At 42.2% G+C, this 26796-nt stretch overlaps 1 protein-coding gene across 4 annotated transcripts in view; it reads right to left on the reverse strand.

The window, feature by feature from the left end:
* The window catches only part of Ntm (neurotrimin), a 420481-nt gene that overhangs the window by 98587 nt on the left and 295098 nt on the right, over positions 1–26796 (reverse strand). For all 4 annotated transcript variants that reach the window (XM_036192025.1, XM_036192027.1, XM_036192026.1 and 1 more), the window contains exon 3: positions 22881–23006. In XM_036192025.1, the coding sequence (XP_036047918.1) occupies positions 22881–23006 (126 nt within the window). The remainder of the gene's footprint in view (positions 1–22880; positions 23007–26796) is intronic.

A 26796-nucleotide genomic window follows, 5' to 3' on the forward strand; every position in this document is an offset into this window, starting at 1 on the left:
TAGTCTCATGTGTAAGTATCTTTGAAATATGAAATCATAATGATGGCATTCTGAAGGACTATTCATTTAGGTGGTCACTGAGAATTTTACAAAATGTACTAAATTAGGCAGAGCTCTTTTGACCATGATCTTCTGGCAAACTTGAGATCTGCCCTATCCGCTTGAAGTTTATTGAAGCTTAGTTCTATAGCTGTATTTCAGGAAGAAATAGGGAGGAAGACAGAAAAAGTGAGTAGGTGTTCAGTTTGGATCCAGAAGCTGTAAAATGTTTGCAATTGTCCATTATGGATAGACCAATAGTTCTCAACCTGTGGGTCCAGATTCCTTTGGGGATCAAGTGACCCTTCCACAGGGGTTTAATGTTAGATATCATGCATATCAGATATTTACATTACGATTCATAATAGTAGCGAAATTACAGTCATGAAGTAGCAACAAAAATAATTTTATGGTTGCGGTCATGAAGAACTGTATTAAAGTGTTAAAACATTTAGGAAGGTTGAGAACCACCTGGCTATATGGTGCTGATTAGTGCAAAGTGCTCCTTTCTGGGAATATGGTGCCCACTTGGAAGGCTATTAGCAAGAGCAGGCTTACCCAAGCTACCACATAAAGCTATAGAAGAACAAACAAACTAAATAGCAGTACCTGCTAGCCACAGTGTTGCTGAGATGTGCCAATGTAGCTAGCAGGAAGCATTTTCATCACAAGTAAGAGCTTCTAATGAAGAGATAAGACCTTTCATCCAAGAGGAGCTCAGTTATTACAAGGATACTTTGTTTAAAAGTAAGTTCCCCATTGTAGGCTTTCTCTGGTCTCCCTCAGGCTATGCATTCTCTTCCCAATTCATCACTGAAGTCATAACAATGCAGGGGAGGGGTAGCTTGATCTTGGACCTCCTAGCTTCCAGGGCCATGAGGCAGGTAAACTTTCTTTTATGAAGCACCGAGGGCGGTGCAGGGAGTGTTCCCCCACAGCAAGAGAAAACAGACTGAAACAACATCCAAACAAACTCCTCCATGGGTAGAAAGAGTAGCAACAGAGGAGCAGGCATCTGACCACAAGATAGAGACCCAGGGAAACACCTTGCTTTTGTTATGCTCTGGGAAAAATGACCCTTCAAACCAAAGTGGGTAGAATGAATCGTTGGACTATCAGGGTGGTACTCACCAGAGCCCAGGCACTGTGTGCCTTGTTAGAACAGAGTTCCACAAGGAAAAACAGCTGCTGGGCACAGGAAGCCCTCTGTGGTCTGGGGAGTAGCTCTTGGCTATCTGCACTGGCATGCAGCACACTTGGAAGGACAGAAACACTCAGAGGTTTGGAATGTGCCTGAGAACCACAAGGACTTCACAGAGTGCTGAGAAGAGAATTCAAATCCAAGGGGATTTTTAGTGACAGCACCAGTACTTCTAGCAGTCAGTCTTCACGTGTTACAAGAGTTGGCAAGCCTCTCCAAAAGATCAGAGGAGAGAGACGTTAGGTTTGGGAGTCATGTGACCTCAGCACTGAGAGATGCTGATATAGTAAGACAAAGGCATTCATAAAAAAAAAAAAAAATGGATGTTATTGGCTGGGTTCCAAAACTACTAACTTATGGACACTAACCTTCAAATTTCAAACTGTGCTTTAATTATTTTCAGCCATTTAAAAATGCAAACTCCACTCGATGCTCCTGAGATCTTCAAGAAATTACAAGATCAGATTTAGCCTAACTGAAAGTGTCTGTCAATCACTAGCATTACAGGATGAGGCAACAGGAGCCAGCATGGGCTTTGAATCATTAAGACGCCAGAGCTGTCAGGATGGGGAACCACAGCAACATCAGTGCCCCCTTGCCCTGCGATTTCCCTCTTGATGTGTCTTGCACTATTGGGTCTTATTCTTCTGCTCTTTTTAAATGAGTTTCAGATTCAAGTCACCTCACTCCCTGGAACTTCATCCTGGGAAGCATTCGGAAGGTACTTAGGTGAACTTTCAAATTAATTGCACTGTATAAATAAATGTAAGACTTAACAAAAGATAACAAGGACAAATGATAATTGCTGTTGTTATAACAACGGCCATAAACACTGGTTATATTATTTGATTTTTGAGTTTGTGTTGCAAAAATGCAAAAATGTCTTTGTCTTGGAAGACTGCTTGGTAGCAAGATCACACCTCTACTCTCAGCCTCCTTGACTTTCTTGGCATTGCCCTAGAGCCCATGCATGGTTAATGCAGAACTTTTAATAAAAGACAATGTGCCTACTGTCTTTGTGTTTACAAAACACCTGCAATGTTCTGTTACTATTCTGCCTATTCTCATCCTATTTTACAGATGAGCTAACAGAGGTCCAGGGAGGTTAATTGGTGTGCTAGGGGTCATCCACTGAGTAATTGGCAGATCAGAGTCCAACCAAGTGTTCTGACCAAAGTGATCTTCACGCCCTAGGATCCCTTGCCCCAGTTAGAATGTGAGAGCCTAGATGTTAAGTTAAAGGTTGAACTGGGATCTTGGGTTAAAGATTTTTCTTTCCCAGTGTGGAGCCTAGGTAACCAAGCTGCATGAGTGAGTGGGGAAATGCTTCCTGTTCTGTTTATGGGCCTCATCCCAGTCTTGTAACTGAGTCCCAGACAATTGGTTACCAGTTTTCTAACACACATTTTTGCTTTCCTGACTCCTTTTCTTTCTTTCCCATAATGTCTCCCAACATGGTGTCCATCATCAGATGGTGAAATGACTTACACTCACTCAGGAAACTTGGTGAGCACTGCGGTTTTTTATTTGCACAGTGGGAAGTTTATAGTCAGTATGAATTGTAACAGCTCTGCAGGGCTGACTTCTCAGTGCTCCCCAGCTGTAGAGCTCTCTGAGGCAAGACATGGCTTGAGAGACAAGACACAGCAGGAACCTTCTGATTCCCCTTTACATCTACTGAAAGCCACACTGCTGTGAACCTCCTGGCTCACTCCTTGCCTTTCTCACTAGCAGCCAGGGCTTCCAAGGAGGCTGGCAGCAAGCCTGGGCCCTCTCCCACTGGGAACCCTATGGCCTCACCTATTAGCTAGGCATAGGAGACTAACAGGCCAGGAAGCATCCTCAGAGTTTGTGGTGAAGTATCAGATGATTGCAGCAGCAATGTCTTATTACCAATGCCTGCGGACAGCACCTGCCCTGCTTCTTCATCACATGGTTGCTTTTGTTTTGTTAGTAGGGTAGTAGGAGCACCTTGTCAGACCCTCTATTCCAATCAAGTGCTAGTCTAGACTACAGCTAAATGCACATAATGTAGTGTAGAATGTTCTTTATCTAGAAATGAGAACATCTCATCTTAGTACTGTACCACTGCACCTCAGATAGGGTCCTTTGGAACAGGAATATGATTGTGTTTATTTCTCTTTTAGTTTGTCAGAATGTGGTCAAAGTATTGCCTTCGAATATATTTCAGTTACTTTCTTCAACCTTTATCAGACCTTCTTTTCTACCAAAATTAGAGGTAGCTGGTTGTGAATTTATCATTTTACCAGTGAAAGGGAGGATGTTAACAGACAAGCAGGCATTTGTTACCTTTACTGAATGCACTTTCAGTATAGGCTGTCCCAGAGAAGTTATTAGTCTGACTCTAGGGAAGTAGGGATTCAGGGCATAGCTCACATGAAGTGGTAGAGCTTGTATCCAGAAGTCCACTGACAATACTAGCCAGATTCTGCATTAGATAAAACTCGGCCCTATGGGAAACACATTCAAGATGGACACTCATATCTTAGCTTGCCTTATAAGCCTTTTTATTCATTGTTAGGAACACTAATTCATATTTATAATTAAGCTGAAATATTGTCAAGGATAGGAAATTCCAAATTCTACCATTATTACCACTGTAATAATTGCAAATTCCACTATTCACTCTGTGCATCCTCTTTGCTGTCCCTATTCTGCTAACATTTACTGAGGATTTACTTTGTACCAGACACAGGGTACGTGTTAGATGGAATGCTTACAGCATTCCCATAATGTGCCTTCTGCCATGGGCCACACTCTTGATAAGGTGACTAGATGGCAAAAGCTGGTGGAGAGTGGCCGAGAGTCCACAATGATACAGTTTAAGAAATGGTGTAATCAGAATTCATGTCATGAAGCTCACTGCATCATGGACCTGTGAAGCTCTGAGTTCAGTCTACATTCATTTAAGAAAGATGTTCAAGTCTATAGACAGATTCAAGTGGCTAGAGCTCCATCCCAGCTCTGTTTGATCCCAGCTTACTAACTTGGGGAAATCATTTAACATTCCCATGCCTCATTTTCCTTATTTTTCTTTTTGCCTCTTCTATGGTGTTTCTAGAGATCAGATGTGCTGATATAAGTAGAGTGCTGGCAGCGAACAAAACCAGAAAAAGTCTTTGTTAGTACCAGCTTTTAGTATTGTCATTGACATTGATGTCTTCTCTCACTCAACATATCCCCTCCAGCCTCTTGAGCTCAAATAGAAGACCGAACTCTTAGAGCCAAGCTTCCTTGACATTATGCTGCATATAATAGGCTGACATCTAAGTAACTCCTTTGTGTTTTTTCCTTTCCTTGAAATGAGCTGAGATACAGGTTCATTAGCAACCTCTGCCGCCATTTGTCTACACAGATTCCTGCCTTGCTCCAATATGGCACCGTGTGAAGGCAAGTGGGGTGCTCTAAGGCAACAGGTAAAGGTGGACACTTGAATAGGGGGTTCTCCAAACTTAATAGGGAGAACTGAAAAGGACAAATGGCTAATGGAATGGCATCCTGAGATGCAACCTATCCCTTCTTTCTTTGACAGAAGTGACTGGTGGCACCTACAGTAGCTTTTCCACTTCAGTGCAGGTGTTTCCTCTGGGTTGGACATGATCATAAACAGACAAATCAGAGACTCTGGGGTCACACTTAAGAGACATTCATGATATCAGACCTTTTAGCATTCTTTCCTGGAGGGTCAGAGGCTCAGACTCACACGACTTTGAGGGCTCCAGAGACCTTCATGAGGTTCTGATCCTACCCAGGAGTCCAGTAAGAGGTAATTCATTGTCTGGGGTTGGAACTTTTTGGAGATGTAGTGATACACTTGATAGACACCCAGGGGGCATGCCTTTAATCCCAGCACTCGGGAGACAGAGCCAGGTGGATCTCTGTAAGTTCAAGGCCAGCCTAGTCTACAGAGTGAGATCCAGGACAGGTACCAAAGCTACACAGAGAAACTCTGTCTCAAAAATAAAACAAAACAAAACAAACAAACAAAAAATGGACAGCCAGGGGCTTTTCCAGACTAGCCCATGTTCCTTATATAACCCTAGTGAACTCATTGGTTCAACAAGCTGGACTTGGATGGGAATAGTTTCTTCGGTTTGTCTTATCAAGGTGAGTAGATATTTATTTATTTTCCTTTCCCCAGGGCATCACACAATATCCATGTTTTTCGTCAGAGTCAGATTTTGGGCCACATTATTTGGTACATACCAGTGAGGCATACACACTACCCTCCATTCTGAATCTGTGTGTAGTTATAAACTCAGGTTTAGTGTCATATATTTCAGAAGCCAGCTTTCTTTGTGAAGCTACCATCTTGCCAAGTTTGATGTCCACTATAAAATAACTGTAACTCTATTATAATCATATTAACTTCAGATACTTGTTAGAGGATCAAATGAAAATATTTTAAAACATAAAAGTTAGATATGGAGTTTCTATATCATCCCCTCCCAGAACATTCAAGAAACACAGTGGAAAGGGAGTAGAAAAACTGTGAAAACAGAGGTCAGGGTCATCGGGGTGAAACAGCCTCTTCTGGATATAACAGAATCATTGCGCTCAAGAACTCACCCCAGCTGGGATTGTAGCTGCACCAGATAAAGCCAGTCTGCACTCCAATGTGAATGGAGGCTCATGCAAGCTGTTGCCATTAGCTGAGGAACTGTTAGCTGTTGATGGCTTTTCTTTAGGAATCTGGCTTATTGTGGACTATTCCTTTACACTGGGTGAAGATATGTCACTATGATTGGTTTAATAAAAAGCTAACTGGCCAATAGCTAGGCAGGATCTCCAGGCATGGAGAACACTGGGAAGAAGGGAGAAGTCGCTAGGAGACATGGAGGAAGCATGTAGGAGATGATATAACAAGCCACAAGTCACATGGCAACATGTACATTAATAGAAATGGGTTGATTTAAGTTATAAGAGCTAGTTAGAAGCAAGTGTAAGCCGTAAGCCAAGCTTTCATAATACATAAGATGTCTCTGTGTGGGCATTTGGAGGCGGGCAGGCAAGACAGAAAGATCTGCCTACAGTGGCCACTGGTGGAGTGACGGTGCTCAAGTAGCTGGACCCATATCCATGTGCATATGGGCAGTACTAATCAGATTCAGTAGAGTATTGAAAACTAAAAGGGGACATTGTGTTGGGAGGGGTCCTGGGAAGAGTTGGAGAGGAGGAGTTAAAGGTGAATATGATCAAGATACATTGTACAGCTGCATGAAATTCTCAAAGAATAAATATAAAACATTGCATTTTAAAAAGTGATATAACATGTGACGTGTAGGGGTTTTAGATACAGTAGTGATCTAATGACAACTGGCTCAACAGCTGGGTTAGCCTGCTTTGATGACTGTTGCTGATGTTTAAGCAGGACAAAGTGTGGGTGTAGCTCAGGCCTGAGAATCATGTTGTTTGCTTGAGTCTTGGTCTGTCACAACATGTGTGAACTGTGGGGCAAGTTATGTAAGTGAGCTTTTATGTAACAGGCCCTTCATCTGAAGGACAGCAACAACACTGACCTCACATGACTGTTGACAAACTTAGAAAGAGAAGACATTTAAACATTTAGAGCAATGTTCAGAACATGCTCAACCTGAAATAAAACTATTAGAAATTATGATATTGATAATGGGGAAATGACGGAGACAATAGAAATGACAGAGTGATGAATCCTCTTTCAGTCCTCTCCCTTTCTTTCTCTATCTCTCTTCCTCTCTCCCTCCTACTTTATTTTTCACTTTTTTATAATGTTTTACTCTGTAGCCCACACTGGCCTTGGACTCATGACATCACTTCTTCAGTATCTTAGGTGCAGGGATTACAAGCATGAGCCATCATGTCTACCTTCAGACTTCTCTTTTATGCAGAGGTAGGATTAAACCATTTTAGCAGCTGCTGTTTTTCAAATGACATCTAGTTGTCTTTCAAGGCAAAGAACTGCTAGCTCCCTGCTTGACAATTCAGGCATGCCAAATGATTCCAGGACCCCTTACTGCCATTCACATGATGACAATGAAGTAGAGCTCCCATCGAAGAGTTCTTATAGCCATGACAACATGTGCAACTCTACTCTACTGAGGATGTTATTTCCATGACAACACCTGAATGACCCAAATCAAGAGGCCTATGGAAGTGCCAGAAAGAGAAGATGTGTCAACACTGAGGAATTCAGCCATTCAAGGGCAGAGCAGGGCAGTCAGTGGATCCACTCAGCGGCAGAGCTAAAGCAAGCAAAATGATGTCTAAAAATACGTTCATGTGAAGCTCACCAACGAGCTCTGAGCTCCAAAGAGCTGTGGGTCCTGGAAGAATATATGCAAAAAGATGGAGCCAAACTTCCCAGTCTTTGTGCCTTACACAACCCACTCTACTCACCTAGGTGGCTTCTGTTTTCAAAGGAAGACTGGTTCTAGTGTAATATAGACAATGTCAGGAGGGTCGTTAAGGATTTGAGAAAACGTTTTTGCATGGAGAATCAGAAAGTCACCTCCAAGCTAGAAGTAGGTATCTATGGTGTGGCAATAGGAGTTTCTTCTGAGTTGGTCAGATGCTATTACTCTCTCTATGTCGAGATTATCTACCTCCTTCTGGGCAGACCTAGGCATCTGGACATGTGGTACCAAGACAATAGGGATGTTTGTAGAATTCCCAGGACATAATGTACAGAGCTGAAACATTTACCCTAAATCCTAAACTCTTTGACCAAAGCAAGATTTGGACCATGCTTGTCCACACTATTGTGTATTTGCTTGGGCCTCCTCTTAACCCTCCCATTTTCCAAACTAGGGATCTCAGGCAGGAGGATATCCAGTCTTGGCTCCAAATGGAGATTTTTGACTTAAAACAAGTAAACAAAAATCAAGAAGACTTCACATATATAGTCATCTGTGAACCAGAACAGATAGCTTCCCAAGGCTGGCTCTGGCTTTGATGAAAGATGAATTGGATATCCCTGCTCTGTGTGAACATATAATTGGGCAAGGGATGTTAATGGGTGGAAACTTTGAGATCTTCTTCCCTGGTCCCAAAGGATATTGGGATATGAACAGAAATCTAACCATGTCCCTATGCCCCTTGCCAAAAGTCATTTCCCACTTCAACCGGCATTTCAGACAGTGCTAACAGCTATCCGTCCCTGGTGATCCTCATTGGAGTTGGCAGCACACACTCTCATATCTAAATGACCTAGTTGCAGAGAGGGCCTATTGCATTTGCAGCATATAACTTTACCTATAAATCCCAAGATCCTCTAAAGGTCTCCTTGGGTGTTGCTTCGTTAGTGACCAAACATACTTTATGTTCCATAAATAAAAGTCAAAAGTTTTATTTCACCTGAAAAAGGAAAGAGGCTGAGGAAGAAGCCGCATAATTATACAGAATAATGGCCAGAAAGCATCCAGGGATTCCAGGTACCAGATTAGAGTATGGAAAAAGATTCTTGAACTCACAGTCCCTTCCAATTCCTGATACTTATTCTGAGGTACATTACTTCCAACTAAACTTCATCTCACCTCCTTCAGTTCATTTTTCCCTTAAATCACTGAATTATCTGTTGACAGTTTCCCAATTTTTGTTTCTATTAATTAATTAATTTCATATATTTGTTTATTTTAAATTCTTGAGAATTTCATACCTGAGTACTGTATTTGCATTATTTACAATTTTCTCTGCCCCCTTCAACCCCCTTATTTCCTTCTTATAGCATTTCCAATTAATGACCTTCTTATATGTATGTACACACACACACACACACACACACACACACACACACACACACACACATTCTTCCTGCTGAGCACATTTAGTGTCTCTCCACTTGGGACTGGATAACAGATTAGGGGCAGATTCTCCCTCTCTTGGTAGCCATTAATTGCCTGTACCTCAAGGGCTAGGGTCTTGTGAGATGTCTGTTGCTTTGATCAGAACTACTCTTTCAATGACTCTAGTCTGAATTCTGCCAATTCTGTTTTCATTTCCATCAACTCAAAACAGTGCTTGTATCATTCTTCATCTCTCCTAGGAAGACTTCTCCTTCATTTGGCTTGTACACTTCTCTCCCATTTTTCCTGTCACTTCCTCTCAGTAGTCTTTGAGGGAGGCCCCTCTCCTTTCCCTGGTACCTAAATACTGGAAAGCAGCTTGTTGGGGTCAGCACACAGGTTCCCCGTGTCAACTCTGCCTCCAAATACAATTGCCATATTTATGAGTACAGCCTGCCACCTGGCATCCCTGCTTGTTGCCTAGTCATTATTCTGGGTAATTATGTAGCTTCTCTTTTAATGTTGTCCCTTTTGAGATGAAATAAAAAATATTGGCTTTTACTTATTGAATGTCTAGTTTTTTGTTGTTGGTTTTTTTTGTTTTTTTTTTTAGTTCTCACACCCAGGTATAAGGCACATATTCAATTAATGCATCTATTTATGTATCTAAAGCACTAAACTATATATTTACTAGTCACTATTGGCACAGGTTACACTAATCTGTGCCACTCTTGATCTCTACCTCTTTCTCACAACCCCTGAACCGTCAGTGGGCTTCAGCTCTGTTTTTAGAACATAGTCAAGATTAGAATAGTCTCACCATTTTCAATCCTACCATTATTGTCTACACTATCATTTTAAAGCTCCTCTAATTAAAGTCTACCATTTCTCTCTGTCAACATTCTTGCTTTACATGTAAACCAAACACACCCCTGACTCAAGACTTGGCAATCCCTAAAACCTCTGTGTGGAGCAATGGTTCGCAGCCTTCCTAATGCTTCAACCCTTTAATACAGTTCATCATGTTGTGGTGATCCCCAACCATAAAATTATTTCACTGGTACTTCAAAACTATACTATTTCTATGGTTATTATTTGTTATATAAATATCTGATATGCAGGAGAACTAATATGTGAACCTATGGGGGTTGCAACCCATAAAGGTTTAAGAACCACTAGTCTAAAAGAACAAAGTTTATATTCCCATGATGACCCACTTAATTGGGATGGCCTTTCTTGTGTTCTTCAGTGCTCTAATGAAGATTCCAGAACCAATTCCTCTTACTCAGTTTGGTTATATTTTTCTCCTTGCACTCGCTTTTCTGACACCAGGGTACACACTTTTTTATTGGCTAGTGTCTCTTCCTTTATTCTATAGCCCCTAAGAGGCAAGTCTGTGCTCACTGCTCAGTCTGTAGCATCTAGATGCACACAGGCATGCTTCAGTACTCTGTACCTGAAGGACACATTCAACTGCCTCTGTCTCACATCTCTGTGTGGCATATCATTTCTGCTCAATATAATAAGTCCCTTTTCCCTACAAACATAAGGCTCAAGTTGTTATAGTCCTTTAAAAAAAAGAGTAGCCAAGGGTATGGAGAGCTGGATCAGCAGTTGGGAAATCAAATGCACTTGCTTTTCCGACAGAGGACCTGAGTTTAGCTCCTAACACCTATGTTGGGTATTTCACAACCATCTATAACTCCAGCTCCAGGAGATCTGACACCCTGGTCCCCATAGGTACCTGCATACACATAGTGTACACACCAAGAGATATACACACATTCACATAAATAAAATGTTTAAAAATATTTTTTAATGTGAGCTAAATCATAGCAATCATTGGGTTAAAAAAAAGCCAGACAAGAGCCTACCTGTGTCCGCATGGAATAAATCTGAACAGAACCCTAAGTGTCCCAAATAGGCAACAAAAGGAGGCCAAAAAAAAACTTTAGGGAGACCTTTGTAGCTAAGCTCCCACCTTACTCTACGCATATGTAACCCATGGCCAGTTCTAGCAGTTCTCTTACATGTCTCTAAAAGCTTCCCTCAACTCTCCATTCCTGCTGTTTCGTGACCTTGAACTTCGAAAGACTTCTCTAAAGGGCAATCTTTCTGGTCAACATGAAGACTTTAACCTACCTAATGCTACCATCCTACCTTCAGGCCCTTATGGTGGATGTAGGGCTAGGTTGAAATCAATAGGGTGGCGTTCATAAGTCTTCCATGGGGGTTACTACTTCTGTATCCAACACAGCTCATCTCTCACTGGAACATATGACACATAAGTCCCTCATTTCCACAATCATCAAAGGCCAGCAGCCCCTTCACTGCCATAAAGCAGACCCCTTTTCCTCCCTACTAGGCTCACACTTCTAACATTCAGCCATCTTCCCTGTCCCCCCAAGAGTACCCACTATCTAAGTTAAACGCTCAGTTACACACTCTGCCTGCAGACATTCCATGCTCACTTGATGCTGAACGTGGCTATTTGCTGAGATCTCTTTCTTCTACATAGCTTCATCAAGAAATGCTTGGGTTGTTCCTTTTTGCATTCAGAGACTGAGATTATTGCCTTTCTCACTCCATAAGATGGCTTGAAGGCCTTCCTTCTTCACCTTTCATGATCACCTGTTCTGTCAGAACTCTTGCTCTCCAGGCATGTCACTCCACTCTTCTCCTCACTCTCCCACGAGACACTGAAGGCCATAACATTGGGTCACAGTCATACTCCCTGCAACTTTCAGCCATTGTAACTGCAGTGCTCCTTTTGGTGACTTACCTGATAACCTCCACTTCCAGTTATTGTCCTCAGTTTCTCCGTGGGCCCTCTCCATTATCTAAGCTATAACTACCCTTGTCATTAGCCCACACTTGTCATTCTCTCTAATACAATGACACTATGAGAACATGACTTGTGACTCAAAGTATGTGTGTTTCCAGTTTGCTTGCTTAGACACCAGTTTTGCCTATAGATCAGTTTACAACACACATACACTCTGTTCTCTTCTTTGCTAAACTATCATTTATTCAAATGTATATAATTTCAACATCAAGCCAAGCATTGATGCGTATGGTGAGCCACGAGGAAGAAAACAATCTCTTTGCCCTCAATAAGCCTCCAGTCTGGGGAAGGGCAGTATTAAAAAAGCCCTCTGTAGTCATATGACTTTCTGACCCTGATTGAGCATATCAGTATAGGCACTCATTGTTGCTATTTCAGAAACGAAGCTGCAGTAGCTACCAAAGGCTCTCCCACTTCAACTTTTAAAGGAGTAGCTCTTTAAAGATGCCATCCCATCCTACCTTAAGTCTATCACACCTACATGTAGATGATTTCTTTGTGTCTCATCATAACAGTTTTGCAGCAATTAAGACATGGTACATTATGAAGATTACCTGACTGAGGTTCCTTCTGTATCTTACCTACTAGCATAGAAGGTCAATGAGGGCTTGGCTATGATCTGACTTGTCTACTCATAGATCTCCAGTGCTAAGAGAGAGCTTGGCTTTCACACAGTAGGGATTTTATTTTTTTTAATTTTTTTTTTTATTTTTTCGAGACAGGGTTTCTCTGTGTAGCTTTGCAACTTTCCTGGGACTCACTTAGTAGCCCAGGCTGGCCTCGAACTCACAGAGATCCACCTGGCTCTGCCTCCTGAGTGCTGGGATTAAAGGCGTGCACCACCACTGCCCGGCAGGAATGTTTTTAATATATAAATTCTCACTGTGTGGCATAAGTTGTTGTGGTATTCACTATGGGGCTCAGGCTGGCCATGAACTCTTGTTTCTCCTATCTTAGCTTCCCAGGTTCTGGACTATAGAAATGTGCCATTATGCTGAACTCAATAAGAAATTCTTGAATGAGTAGGTTAATTAATTAACATTATTTCACCAAAGATTTCCCTAGAGGCAACATAGACACTACCTTCTGTAATTAATTTTTTTCCTAGAATGGTGTATTATGTGGTAAATAAATAAATTGAGGAGAAAGTCCTTTGTCTCTCTCATGCAGGTCAATGGCCAAATATTTATCACCAAGGTTACTCTTGCGAGATATTCAAGAAAGCGACATGAAGTGACAAAGGATTCAGAGAGGAGCACGGGCCTCCTGGGCTGCAGCTCAGCTAAGCAGGGAGAATCCCGAATCTGTTGTGGGGGAACCATCAATCCCTGGGTCAAAAACAGAGGAAAGGAATTTTCATTCTAGAGGTGGGGAGCAGTGAACAGAGAAGATCTAATCACTGCTGTGGGAACTAGAGGGGCAAGATGATCCATCTCAGATGAGGAAGGGTGCCTGTGTCGGGCCCAGGACTGCACAGCAGTGGACAGGCTATGCTTGCAGTGAGATCTATGGAACCTGTATAACCATGACAAGAGGCTGGAGCCCCTACAACTGGAGCCAAATTGCTGTTCTTCTTAGTTCCTTCTGCCTGTTCTGGTTCTGGTAAAAAAAAAATGCATTTTCTACTACTAGGAAGATGAAGTATGCCAAAACCCACAAGACACATAGTGAAGCAGAATGAAGTCAGATAATGAAAAACATACCCTGGAATCTGGCAATTTCTTTTCATATCTAAAGCTGTTAAAGTGTAAAACAACCTAATAATAACAATCAAAGCAGAAGGCATACCGTTGTGGGAGTAAATGATAGTATTTAACATAAGGGAAAAATAAATCAAGTCAGAGTACAGCCCCATCAATCCTGTGAATCAGGGCCGTCTGGGTTTATGTATGGGGAGGCAGACTAGGATGGCGTAAGACACACACAAGCAGACTCAACTAGAGAAGAGGGGGAAGAGAGGCCACAACTACATGCTCATGGCTCTGTTCTCTGCTTGGGAGTGTTCATACCATTCAGAAAAGTCCGAGGTCCCATGAGAGGGATGGGAATGGCCCAGGGTTATTGAGCCCGAGCACCAGGATCCATCTGGATACAGTGAGGGGAAAAAGTAGATTTGTAGATCGGCAGAAAGACTACCAAATTTGATTTGATTTGAATGTTGTCTTAGCTATATAATTATTTCTAAATCCTAAATCCCTGTGTTTGGTTCTAAAATAAAAGGGATGCCTATGGATTGGGGGTAATAGCTTTGAGAATTTGGTAGTGACAGCTTGTGTCAAGTGAATAACTGGCACATCACAGCAGTGACTCTCAAACCTGAGCAGGCTTCACAATTGCTCAGAGAGTAAGGAAACCCAGCCCCTTGGGCACATCCTCAGAGCATTGATTCAGTAGGTCTGGAATGTGGACAGGGCACAACTGGCTTTAGCAGTTGTCCAGGGTCTATTATGAGAAAAAGCACCTTAGTCCAATGTCTGTATTCTGGATACACACTGCCTTGAATTGAATCTAACCAATATGGGGCTGCCGACCTTGTCCCACTGGTTTGACCTCCATAAGCCTCACTTAAATGAGACAAGATAATATGCTTTCTTTTAGTGGAGTAGGCTAATAATAAAACCTGTCTCTCACTGTTGTTGTGAAGAACAGACACCTTGTGTAATGGTTAGAAGCAAGCCTAGCACATTTTTAAGCATCCACAAACTGTTAATGGTTGTTATTATTGAATGATAAAAAGTCTGTATGTTATGTAGACTCTAGGAAAAATGTAGTCAATGGAGGTCAAGAAAAGATTCAGGATCCCTAACTGGCCCTCCATGATCCACGAGAGATGCAATCCAAGATCCCAAGATGATGCCTGAAACCATGGTCTGCTTTGAATCCTATGTTATATAGGTTTTTTCCTTATACACACATATCCATGACAAAGTTTAATTTATAAATTAGGCAGAATGAGAGACTTAAATGATAACAAGGCAGAGCCACTTTAACAGTATACTGTAACAAAATCAATAAGAGAGCAACCCCTTGATCAGAGCATCTTACTGTACTGTGTTCAAACTCACCTAGCAGTGACGTGAAGTGATGTGGCAACATAGAAACTGTCAGGTTAAAGTAACTGACCATCTTCCTTGTACACAAGAACAGCGACACCACTATAGTTTATCTTACAATCAGAGGGCCACTGAGTGACTAACAGGTGGGTAGTGTATATGTGACTATGCTTGACAAAGAAAAGATTTATGTCTCAGGCAGAAAAAAATCTAGATGGCATGAAGCTTTGTCATACTACTCAGAATGATAGACAGTTTAACCTTACACCTGCTTATTTCTGGAATTTTCCATTAATATTTTCAAACCACAGATGACTTCAGATAAGCCAAACCTCAGAAAGTGAGGTCACTAATTAAGGAGGACTTCTGTACAAAGTCAGCACTGTACACATGAAGACCTAATGAAAAGGGCACTGTGATTGCCAGTACTTGGCAAATCCTAGCCATCAACTCCTAAGCCTCTATTGGTCTAAGGAGACCCTTTTCGTGGCCCAACTGGTGTTGATTGTCATGTGAATCTGTTCAGAAGTGGTCCTCCTGCCTGTAGGGGGTCTCCATTTAAACTAGACTTCTCATCTTACTGAGCCAAGCTGATTGACCTCTATGGGAAAGATGATTCAGTCTCCTTGCTTTTGTTTCTTCATTTGTTCCATTAAAAAACAGTTCTGCTTGGTAACGGTCACCAAGCACCAGCATAAATAGCCAAAGACTCAGGAGAGAGTGGGGGAGTGTGCTGTTAGCGGTGTCTGAATTCAGCAGACATCTGATTCTACAACATTTTCAAGGGTTTTTAAATAATTGGGTAAAACCACAAACAGTGCCTGTGGTGTGCACTCCTGCCCTTGGTTTCTAGACTGAGTCGTGATTGCATATGTTCTCAGTTTAGGCACATTGAACTCATTAATTTCTCCACTAGTCTTTTTATGATTTTTCTCCTCTTCGAAGTAGAAGGTTGCACAGGTAAGATTGCTTTAAATCAGACTATAAGTATTAAGCTTACAAAAACCCTTATTGACAGTGGCAAACTTTACCCTAACCATGTCTGTCTGTCTGGCTATAAATTTATAGTTAAAAAGAATTATGGAGTTAAAGAGTAATCTATAAATGTCTCCCTCAGTTTTTTTCTTCCCTACCTTGGTTTTCAGGCCTGTGTTCAAACCATTTGATGAATGAGTTTCTGGATCACTTTCCCCTACATGTGAGGGAGGTGGTGCCACAGTTTGGTATTCATCACAGTATATGACCCTCTCTATGCATCAGAACCAATACTATATATTCCACAGTGCTTTGAACAAGTCTTCTCTAATGATACATCTTTTTCTTCTCTGACCACCATTGACCACTGTAATAACAATTTTAGTAGTAAATCCCTGGTCCTTCTGAAGTAGCTACTTAGGGTATCATGGGAATCTTGACAAAGGATCTATGTTTATTGTGAAGTGATGAAGCATGAAGGATATGCCAATTAATTGCTTTTAAATAGTATCCATTTTGGCAACTGAATAATTCCACATTTTATAGAAGGTATTTGAATGGCATCCCTTGCATTGTCTCATGAGTGAAAATACTGAAGAAGGGCTATCCAAGGACACAGAAGCTAACCATGGGTATTTATCATATTATATGTTGGCCAATTATGGACCATTGATGATATGATGTGTTGGGTAGCCATGGGTCATTGATGATATTATATGTTGTGATGGAGACAGGTGTGGCCAAAAGCCATCATCCCTGATTGGAAAAATGTGAAACTGCTCAAGAATCCCAAAGAAAGGGGTGTGCTCTGACTTGGGAGTGTCTTCAGTGGCTTTCAAGCTGTTATCTTGGTCTTGAAGCAAGAATAGGACTCTTGAGTAAAAGGGTGATGTAAGGAGAGAAGAAGGCATGGGACATAGAGAGGACTTCCTATACGTGCTGGCTTGTCGATGTTGTTACTAATGGGGAGGGGCCAGGTCATGAAAACTCTATGTATCATTCCAAGAAACAGAAATTAATGGAAGAAATAAATAGAGCTTCAGATATGGTAGCCAGTGCCCAGCATGACCCAGCCAGTGAGAAGTAAGTGACAACTTTCTCTAGCTGCATCTGCCCAGTTGTAACAACTGTCTCAAACAGCTTCTTTCATAGAAATGAATTCATCTTGTATAGCTAAAGCCTCAGAGAAGGGAAGATGCCCCATAGAATGTCTCCATCCATATCAGAAGAGCCTACTTCAGAATGCACAAGGCACAGTGTACTTCACACTTACCCTCAGGAAGCAGATACATGGGATAGATGCCCAGAGCACCCACATACCCATTTTTGGGACTAAGTCACAAACAAAGCCTCCTTCTTCTAATTACTTCCCAAGATCCTGATTCTCCATGAGAAGACAGGCAGAAGGCTGGCAGCTCTCAGTGGATCCCCCAGGCAGAGAGCTGTCCTGACAAGTAGCAAGAAGACTAAACAGCATTTCTGTCCTTCTTTCTCAGAGACTTGGGTTACTTTATGGCTTTTTGGTACAGCTATGCCTAGAAGGCTAATCACTAAATATCCATGCTTTGGTCACTACAGAAATGATTTACAAGGTGCATTGATTAATAACAAGTCAACTCAAGCAAAAGGAGCCTCCATAAGTAGCCCAGAAGCATAGTATAGAGTCATCTCCCACCATCTCTATCTCTCATGCTGTGTGGGTGCCATGTCCAAGGAAGGTGAAGCCTTTAGCTCCCTCCCTCAGCTTCTCTCTGCTGGGAACTTTTTTATCTGCCATCCTAATGATCCCCATGCCACACAGGCCCTGATGCTGGTGCTGACAGGCTGCTCATTAGTGCCAGGGTGCTGCAGTCAGCCGATGGCATGCCAGAGCTCCACTCCTGACACTTTTTCACAGAGCTGTCACAGAGTCATAGAGCCTGCCAGCTCTGGTTGAACTCAAGCTGTGATACCTCCAGTGCCAATTAATGCGTCAGTGTCCTGCTTGGCTGGGGAGGAGGCCTTGTCAGTGCTAACAAATGGGAAACCAGGGGAGCCAGTGGTCCAGAAAGGGGACAGGGGGTATGGAGCAGGACACTGGCAAGGATAAGAACCCATGCTAAGGGTAGCTTTGCCCTCACCAGCTTGTAAACTTTAAAATTTTTCAGAAATAAGGGCTACTGCTCATCCACTAGGGTTCCTCGAGCACAGAAAGGAAGATCTGACTGCAGGGAAAAGCTGTTGACCTGGATGCAGAAGTCATGTAGAGGTATTCACTATATGTTGTAATAAGAGGTTTTCTTTGTTTGAAACTGGACACACATCTGCTCTTACTCTACCATAATATCTTTATGCATCCCTGAGACAAAGGTTGACTTTCCTGTCTAATTCTATTTATATACACCAAGAATGAGGAAATGAGGAATGTGAAGGGCAGGAAGTGGGGGTGGGTTTAAAATAATAATTTTCTTTTACCCACTAATTAACTGCTTTTATTTTGCTCAATCTGAGAGGACCAGCACATTTTCATATAGGTATTCCATTATGGTCCTTTTTACTTTAGCAAATAGTACTTGGGAGCCACATTTGAAAGAGTTGAAAGCTGGTTGTCCCAGAAGGTCAAGATAAAGAATATGTTCCAGAAACACATATCTCAGCCAAGTGATGGGTACTAAGGACCCAAGTGCATCAGAAATCCCAACATCAAAGCCACTATGTGCCTTCTCGAGTCCTGTGAAATTGAACTTGAAGAACAGCCTCTCCTTTCAGCCTAAGTTGGACCTCCCACCAACAGCTGGTTCCTTGCAGGGGCTTCAGGAAGGCTTGGGAGAGCCCAGAAAGGCTAGTGAAAATGTCCTGGAGTTTCAACAACGGTTCTATTTGAGGAAGATGCCAGATCCCCACTATAAACATCACAGTGGAGGAGAATTCTCAAGAGTAAGCCTGGGCCATTTTATTGGGAGAAGAAGCATGCCCTTTTGGAGCGATGGCAAATAGTAGCACTGTACACCAAGCCAACAGTATGCCCTGAGTGGTGTATAGGTCCCAGGCAGTGTGAACACTGTGAAGAATGAAAAAAAAAGTGAGACACAGACCCCGATTTCAAAGAACTGTTGAAAAAGGGATGATATACATGAACCAGGTGTGGGGCATCTCTGCTCTGTGGACTTCCTCAGTGCCGATTCATTTGTTTTAGTGTGGGGTTCTTTGGGTGTCTTAGATGAAGATGTAACTAACTACCCAAGAGTTTTGGTGAAAGAAAGGTGGAGAAAGTAGGTGCCCATGGAAGACTCTTATCAGATGCTCAATGGTTTTTGGTTCGATAAAGATGTAAATCATTCACAGATTCCTAAGTGGACTCACATCTTTACCTGAGCTTATAATAGGATGCTAGGAATATGATGATGTAGGAGTCCTAGCTGTTTCTCTAAAGCTTGGACATCTCAATGAAATCTGGTGCCAGGGCTGTTAGAACACATTTCTGTCAAGAGCGGGGCCTACTTCAGTTGTTTTCAGTATATATGGAAAGATAACCTGTTTCTGCATACTCGGAGAAAACTCAGGGATAAGACAGTTTTAAAGCACATTCTTTCAGGCCTACATAAAGACAAAGGACAAGCACAGACTCCTAAGCAGGCAGTAGCCTTGACGGCGATCTTGGTTTCCCTGATGCTATGTGTGCCCAGACAGACCCTCATAAAGACTTTGACTTGGGCTTTCATGGAGTTAGCTGCAGCTCTTTTTTGGGAGGTCATACAATGGGAACAATTCCTCCTGAAAATATCAGGGCCCATGCAAGTATAGGCAGTAAGTGTACATCCCTAAAATGTGTGCAGAGTAAGTCAGATATCTAGAAAACTGTGCACTTCCTCCTTGAATTCTAAGAGTGGTAAGTCATGAGGAGGAAACAGAAAAGGCATGACACCATAAATAAGATGGGAAAAGCTCCTTTGCAAAAGAACGGGTGTGCCAAAAGGCATCTTGGGAGACCCTATTTTCCTCTCCATCCTGCCTGTGGGCATCTGGCATTTCCTCTACCTAATGAATGGTGTGGCCAGGCCTCTTGACCCTTTTATCTACCAGACATCCACTCCTATATCAATATGCAGGGACCTTCCTAAAAGAACTGTCCACATTGCTGTATTCCCTTTCCACACAGAAGATGCCCATAGCTGGAAGTACTTGTTCTACAGAGGTTATGAGATTATTGTGAGTTGCACTGGATGGCTTCTGATAAACAAAACTGAGCATTCTCAAAACTGCACAAAACCAGCAGTTCAGTCTAGAGGGAAAAAAATACAATGAAGTCATCAGATTGCCCCAAGTGCCTGGATCAGCTATTCTTTGGGGAGAGTTTCGCATCTATGTAAAAATGATTTGACTGAGACACGATCTGTCTTCACCGCTGGGACAAAAGTTGACAACTGCTCACTGCCTTTGGAGACTCAGCAAAGGTGTGAATCATTCTCTCAGGAGCCCCAAGCCTGTCCTAGTTTATTTAAAATAAGCACTTTCTTGGAAACATTTAGTGGGTTCAGATGAAGGCCCGACTGCTAAGGGTCTCTAGCTTCAGCTCAGATTTGGCAGCAGCTCAACGACATCTCTGATCTCCAAAGAATCATCACTGGGAACACTGGCCCCCAGTGAGTCTCGAGGTGATTAGCTACAGCTTGGCATATCTCATCAGTCTGAAAGTGGGACGGCTAATCTAGGCCCCAGATCTGGACAAAGCCGTTCATCTAAATTACTCTAATCTGCAGGTAGATTCTGATCAGCCTGCTCCTCTCCCCTTGATCCATCTTCTGTTTCCATAGTAGCTAAAACCTCAGGAAAGTAGCAGCATCTGGCCCCGGCTCAGGTGAAAATCTCCTAGGGAAGTGAATTAAGTTCACAGCCACAAAAGGAGGAACAAAGGATCCCCAAAATATAGCAGAACCAGCATCAAATAAAAGTGGAAGAGGAAGAGAGGGGTGGAGAGAAGGAGAGAAGGGGGAGAATAAAATGAAATCATGGCAGAAATACTTATGAAATCGTGAGTAAAATGGGAGAACTGAAAAGTGTAGAGGAGATGTAGGCATAACAGGATTGGACAGCAGAAGCCATCTGGAGGAGAAAGGGCAGAAAACATCAGCACAATGACAAAGAGCTGACCGCTGACCGGCCAGGGATGGGCCTGAGAAGGGGCATCAAACTAGAGACAGAGTCACTTGGAATAGGTAAAGAAAGTCTACCCCAGGTGATAAATGTTCTGCAGTCTTGAAAGGCAGACTGGCCTGGCATCTTATAGCACTGGGGACTTGGTGAGTAAGCTGTGATGAATGGGGGATGTAGACTTGAAAAGCCTGCACATTTAGGTATCTCCACCTTTACACGTGTTCCAGGCCCATTTTCCATCACTAATGACCTCACGCACAACTGAAGTCTCCTTCCAGACTTGAGCCAGTCCACACAGAAGGCCATCTCAAAAGGAGGGACTGACCAAAACGCAAAATGTCCTCCCTCACCTCTTTCTTCACAGGGATGGCATCAGGAATGACGGCCAAACAGCTCCTTGGAGTTCAGGACAAATAAACCTGAACATGTCGCAACTTTGAGATCATCTGTCATGGTACACTGTCACAGTTTGAGAGGACATTCTGTATTTGAGGCTGTTATAGTCCAACGCTGGGGACAGCCTACATCCAACAATGAACTACTGGGTTGATATATAGGGTTAGCACCATGATCTTAGGAGAAGACAAAGTAGAAGGACCATTGTGCTTCAGAAGTGTGACACAGACATCTGAAATGTTTCCATGGTCCACATCATCACTCATCATCTCCTCCCACCCAAGCTTGCCTCCTTCCCTTTTCCTCTACCGAAGCTGATCCCAAGAGCACTCATAATAACTTTCCTTCCCATCATTCTCCTCAGAATCTACTCTGGAGGCACACAGCCTATAACGAGCAGAAAGCCTCTGCAAGGGTGTCTTTGGGATCCTTAACCTTGCCCTACCTAGCAACATACAAGCCTTCATCAGTCCACACATATGCCTAAATATTCATGGGCATAAATTCATATGTAATTACATACATCAGCCAGTGATCAGCAACAGATCTGAGGACTTCAGACAATATCTTCGCTCAAGTGTTAGTATTTCTTAACTAATTCCTTGTCACTAATCAATGTATACCACTCCATTTTCTCAGTCTTAACCAGTACTTGTTACTCAGTCATCTGTCTCATGAGAATACAAGTTCACAAGAACAGAAATGTGTTAGTTTGGGGGTTTTTGCTAATTCCCCAGTGCCTAGAATAGCCCGGATGTTTGCATTTTCTACAAATATTTGGGAATGAATGAAGTAATATTATGTTCCTTGATAACAAATAAAAGCTACCTTAATGATAAGTGACATCTTGTCACATCCTAAAGGTTCAAAGCACAAATCACTCAATTTGGTCTTCAGAACATCTGAACACTTTGGCAACATAAATTTTGCAATTCAGCCACATATTATGTTATATTTGTTATTTAGGAAATATCCAAAGGGCGGGGGAAACAAAGCAGCAAAACCACAAAAACAGCTAATGACCAGATTTTTGGCAATGCTGAGGATGCAGCACAGACCAGGGAAATATCTTGTTAGGAATATGGCATTTAGAGCTCTCATCTGTCATTATGTGTTTGTATTTCCTATCTCTTCAAATACCAGCTGGACAATGTCACCAACACAGTAGTTCAGTCATCACTCTCAATGTGACAAGTTTACACAGAATATCTTCATCACTATTTCACCCAGACTCAAGCAGAACTCATCGACATGAGATTGCAAACACATATCCAGGTACACCTTCTGAGGCTGTCACAGCGATGGCCACCGTGCACGGAACAACCACATCTACAGAGCCATGAGTTCCATTCAGACTACCAGAATCTTAGCTCCCTTTGGACTCAGTAGCCAGTACCACAACCTCTCATCCATGTCAAACAAGATTCTTATTATCTCTCTTGAGCTGCTGCTCTTACCTTTGGGAGAAATATGTCTCCAGGTTACTGTAGGCTCCGGTCTACCTGTGGCTATGCAAGTGAGGCTGATGTTGCTCCCTTCGTTGATGGAGATATCTGAAGAAATCTCTACAATTTTGGGAGATACTGTGGAGACAAAACAGATAGAAGGAACATAAAAATTCTGCTGATAAAAATCTCTTCATTGTCTTAAACTAGAAGCTGACAGAAGAGTCCAAAGATTGAAACATATGGACTACACTTGTAAAAGATGAAAAATCATAAGAATTACCTTAAACATGAAAAGAATCTTACCTTGGATTTAGCTTACAAATTAAACACAAAAAAAAGTCCAGAGGGAGATCAATTCCTCTGCAATGCTGCAGTACCTTCCCCAACTAATTTCTATCTTCATTTACACCACCCTACTATAGACACACCTCCAACACAGGTCCATGAGTCATTCTCATTGAATTCAGAGATGACTTTATGTAATGCAATTCTTAACATAGCACATAGCTACATAAATAGCTTGGATTCTCCCTGTTGCCTACCTGACATAACCAGGTTCTCTAGGCCAACATGAGAGGACGTTCAGAACTGAGCATCAACTAACGTCCCCCAGGCATCTCTAGTGACCCCCACAGCCACTTACCCTTGCTTTGTTCCCAACATACCATGCCTTTTCTGGTCATCACAGAGCATCTATATTCTTACTTATATCCTTTGTAGATAATCTTTTAAGGCCAAGGCCATTGTTATTTCCTTTACCATATACTTGTCCCCTTTAACAACTCATATCCAGTTCTGGTTTTTCACCTGTGTTTCCAGAACATACTAGACACAGATGGTTGGGCACTCATATCAGTGAGCTATGTTCATGTGACCCCTCTCCTGCAAAGAAGGGGAGTATTCCCTCAAATGCCTAATGTTGGGGAGACTTTTGCTTCCTTGGCTTCTGTATTGGAGCCTGGCTTCCCTTTAAGGCTGTGTCCTGCTGTGCTCTTCCCATTGTATTTCCAGGAGAAGATCCCTGGTCAAGCACTGGCTTACATACCCTATCTCATGCTGAAACCTGCGACAGAAGTTCATTCTTGCTATACATCTGAACCCACTTCTATACTGACAGCTTTACATCTGAACCCACTTCTGCACTGTCAGCTTTACCATAGGCAATGTGATACTGGATTCTCCATGTGGCCACTCATTTGTCTAATCTGTCAAATGGTCTATACTTTAAGATGAAGTGACATTGTTATTTATTGAGCTGCTAAAGTCTAATCATACATAGAATCATCCCACTACATTATACCTCTTTGCTAGGAGTCACTCATTCACTTATCTATGCATTTTCGGGTGGGCTGAGCCTAAACCATATCTTCCTCATAAAAAGGTATCCACAGTAGAAGTTCAATAAGTATTTCTAGCATCCATACTCCTGTTGGACCCTTTCTCCTGGGAAAGGAAAATGATGGAGACATCTCCTCCTAGCCTTCCTCCTTGTTCTCCTTTCTCCATCATTTTCTCCCATTCATGCTCCACACCCCACCCGTGTAGTATACTCATGGCTCCCAAGCATGTGCTGTGTTTTGTTCCCTTATCTTCTATCCTCCGGCTCCTGTGTGTGCTCCACTGCTTTTCTCAGACGGTACCCCAACTGGATGAGTTTCCACCCCTTCTAATTCCATGTAAGGTCTTAAAGAAGAGCTTTTTTTCATCATTTATTTTTATGTTTTCATGTGCAAAGTGTCTTTCATACAGTAAGCAAAATCAATTGTTATTAGACTTAAATCTCCATTGAATTTCAGGTAAAGAGGCTGTGTGTGTGTGTGTGTGTGTGTGTGTGTGTGTGTGTGTGTGTGTGTGTGTGTGTGTGTGTGTGTGTGTGTGTGTGTCCATTCCTGCACATTAAGCTAGAAATAAAGAATAAATAAGACAGAATTAAAGCAGTGGGATGAGAGACTCATTGCTCTACAATCTAGGATGTTTAAGATCTAACATTATAATTTGCAGTTGGTCATTAAAAGCCAGAGTGTGCCTGTCAGGATAGAAAGGCAATAGATAATGTTGGTAACTGGGCATTTGATTTGCACACTCCTTGACATAGACATTTCTAAATTCTCTTAGTTCTACAGTTTGACAGAACTCTTGAGGATGTAAAATCTTTGATGAATTTTACTCACAGAACTTTAACTACAGCATTTCCTTCTGGTGAACTCTTGGCCCAACACATCAGTTTGGTCCCTGCCCCTGCCCAGTTTTGGCACTCATGCAGCCGTTCTTGTTAATTGGAACACAGACTGCCTGCAGAGTGTCTACCCTGGCCTTGCAGACATCCTTAAATGGTGCAGGTAAGTAATTTATTGATCTGTAAAGCACTCCGAGATTCTCTGCAAGGGATTATGTCACACCAATGCCACGCAATAAAATAAAAAAAAAAAAAATGATGGACTTTGTGAACACAGGGTGATTTAAGGGTTGTAGTTGGAAGTGTACGTAAAGTACATTTTAAGTGGGAATCAGGCTGGGTAATGAATTATTCTTGCTTTGGAAGGCTGACTGGGAGTTCATTTTCCTGGCTTCCTACATGATAGCTAATCTGCTAATCATACACTGGAGAACAATGGACAGTCCCAAAGTGGCATGGAAGGTGGAGTGGGCCAGAGCTGTCAGCACAGTAAGTATATTAAATGAGACAATCACACCTCATGCTTGAAAGAATCATCTAGAATCATCTCCTCCCCCACCCCTATCATTTACAACTGGAAGGTATCCAACTCATGAAGGAGATGTTGGAGAAGTGCTTACCACCTCTCCTAGCCAGCCTAACAGCAGAGCTTGAAGGAGGCATACTGCCCTGGATGGATCCAACGGAGCTTGGTATGAGGCTCAGGAGACAACAGACACAACCACAGTGATGAGAGCTAAATCAACGAGTGCAGATGTTCTGGGGTGGAAAGTTTCGCTTTCTAGGTGGCAACTTATAGCACACTGTCATCTTTAAGATTAAATTAGAGGCTCAGAGCACACCCTTGACATGAAGCCTTGAGTTCTAGCCTCAGCACCTCCCTGAAAAATTAAACTGAGCTGGCGAGGAGACACTATGATTTTAGCTAATTCCTGCTCATAAGAAAGACTTGGGGAAGTAAGAGATAGGCTCTCTGTATTTCTGTTTCCATGGATACTTTCTGTATCTCCCTTCCCTTAATGCAGGCTGTTAGAGACATACGAGGGTTGCTTTGTTTGCTTGTATTTATTCATTCACCCATTCATTCATTCTCTTGTCAATATTCATGAGTCACTCTCCATATGCCAGCATTGTGCTAAGCATTAAGAACATAAAGTCCTTGTCCCTAAGGATAATGTAATCTAAAAATATAAAACAGACAGACGAATCCAACCTTTAATATATTGTGACATAGAAGGATTCATCAAACGCCGTGGGAGCACAGAAGTCAGATGCCTAAGCTTGATTGTAGGTGGGTGTTGCATGACCCTTTTGGGACATGTGACAGCTATGCTAAATTTTATGGGCTGAGTAAAAGTTTTTCAAGTCTGGGATGGAGATGAGGAGAAGATTGTTAAACAAAAAAAAAAATGTGTCATAAGAAAAGAACCATTAGTGAGATTATTTTTGTGCCTATGTATAATCAACCACTATTGGAAGAGATTCTTCTTTAGCAGCTGTGCCAAAAGGCACAAAGTGCTTGTGAATATATACTCTATACACAATTGGGTATTAGGTATTTTATGGCATGCAGAATTATACCAGTCTCGTTAGCTCTCCATGTACTTTCAATTTGTTTTTGGGAAACAGTGCATTAAAAACATTCTATTGAGTTGAAGGATGAAGCAAAATGTACCAGAAAATTGTGTGTGATTGTGAAATGAAGGATGCATGTGATAAGTGCTGTGAGTTAGAAGGAGGGATGGCCAC

Source organism: Onychomys torridus, chromosome 7 (genome assembly GCF_903995425.1).
Source record: "Onychomys torridus chromosome 7, mOncTor1.1, whole genome shotgun sequence".
Classification (NCBI taxonomy): domain Eukaryota; kingdom Metazoa; phylum Chordata; class Mammalia; order Rodentia; family Cricetidae; genus Onychomys; species Onychomys torridus.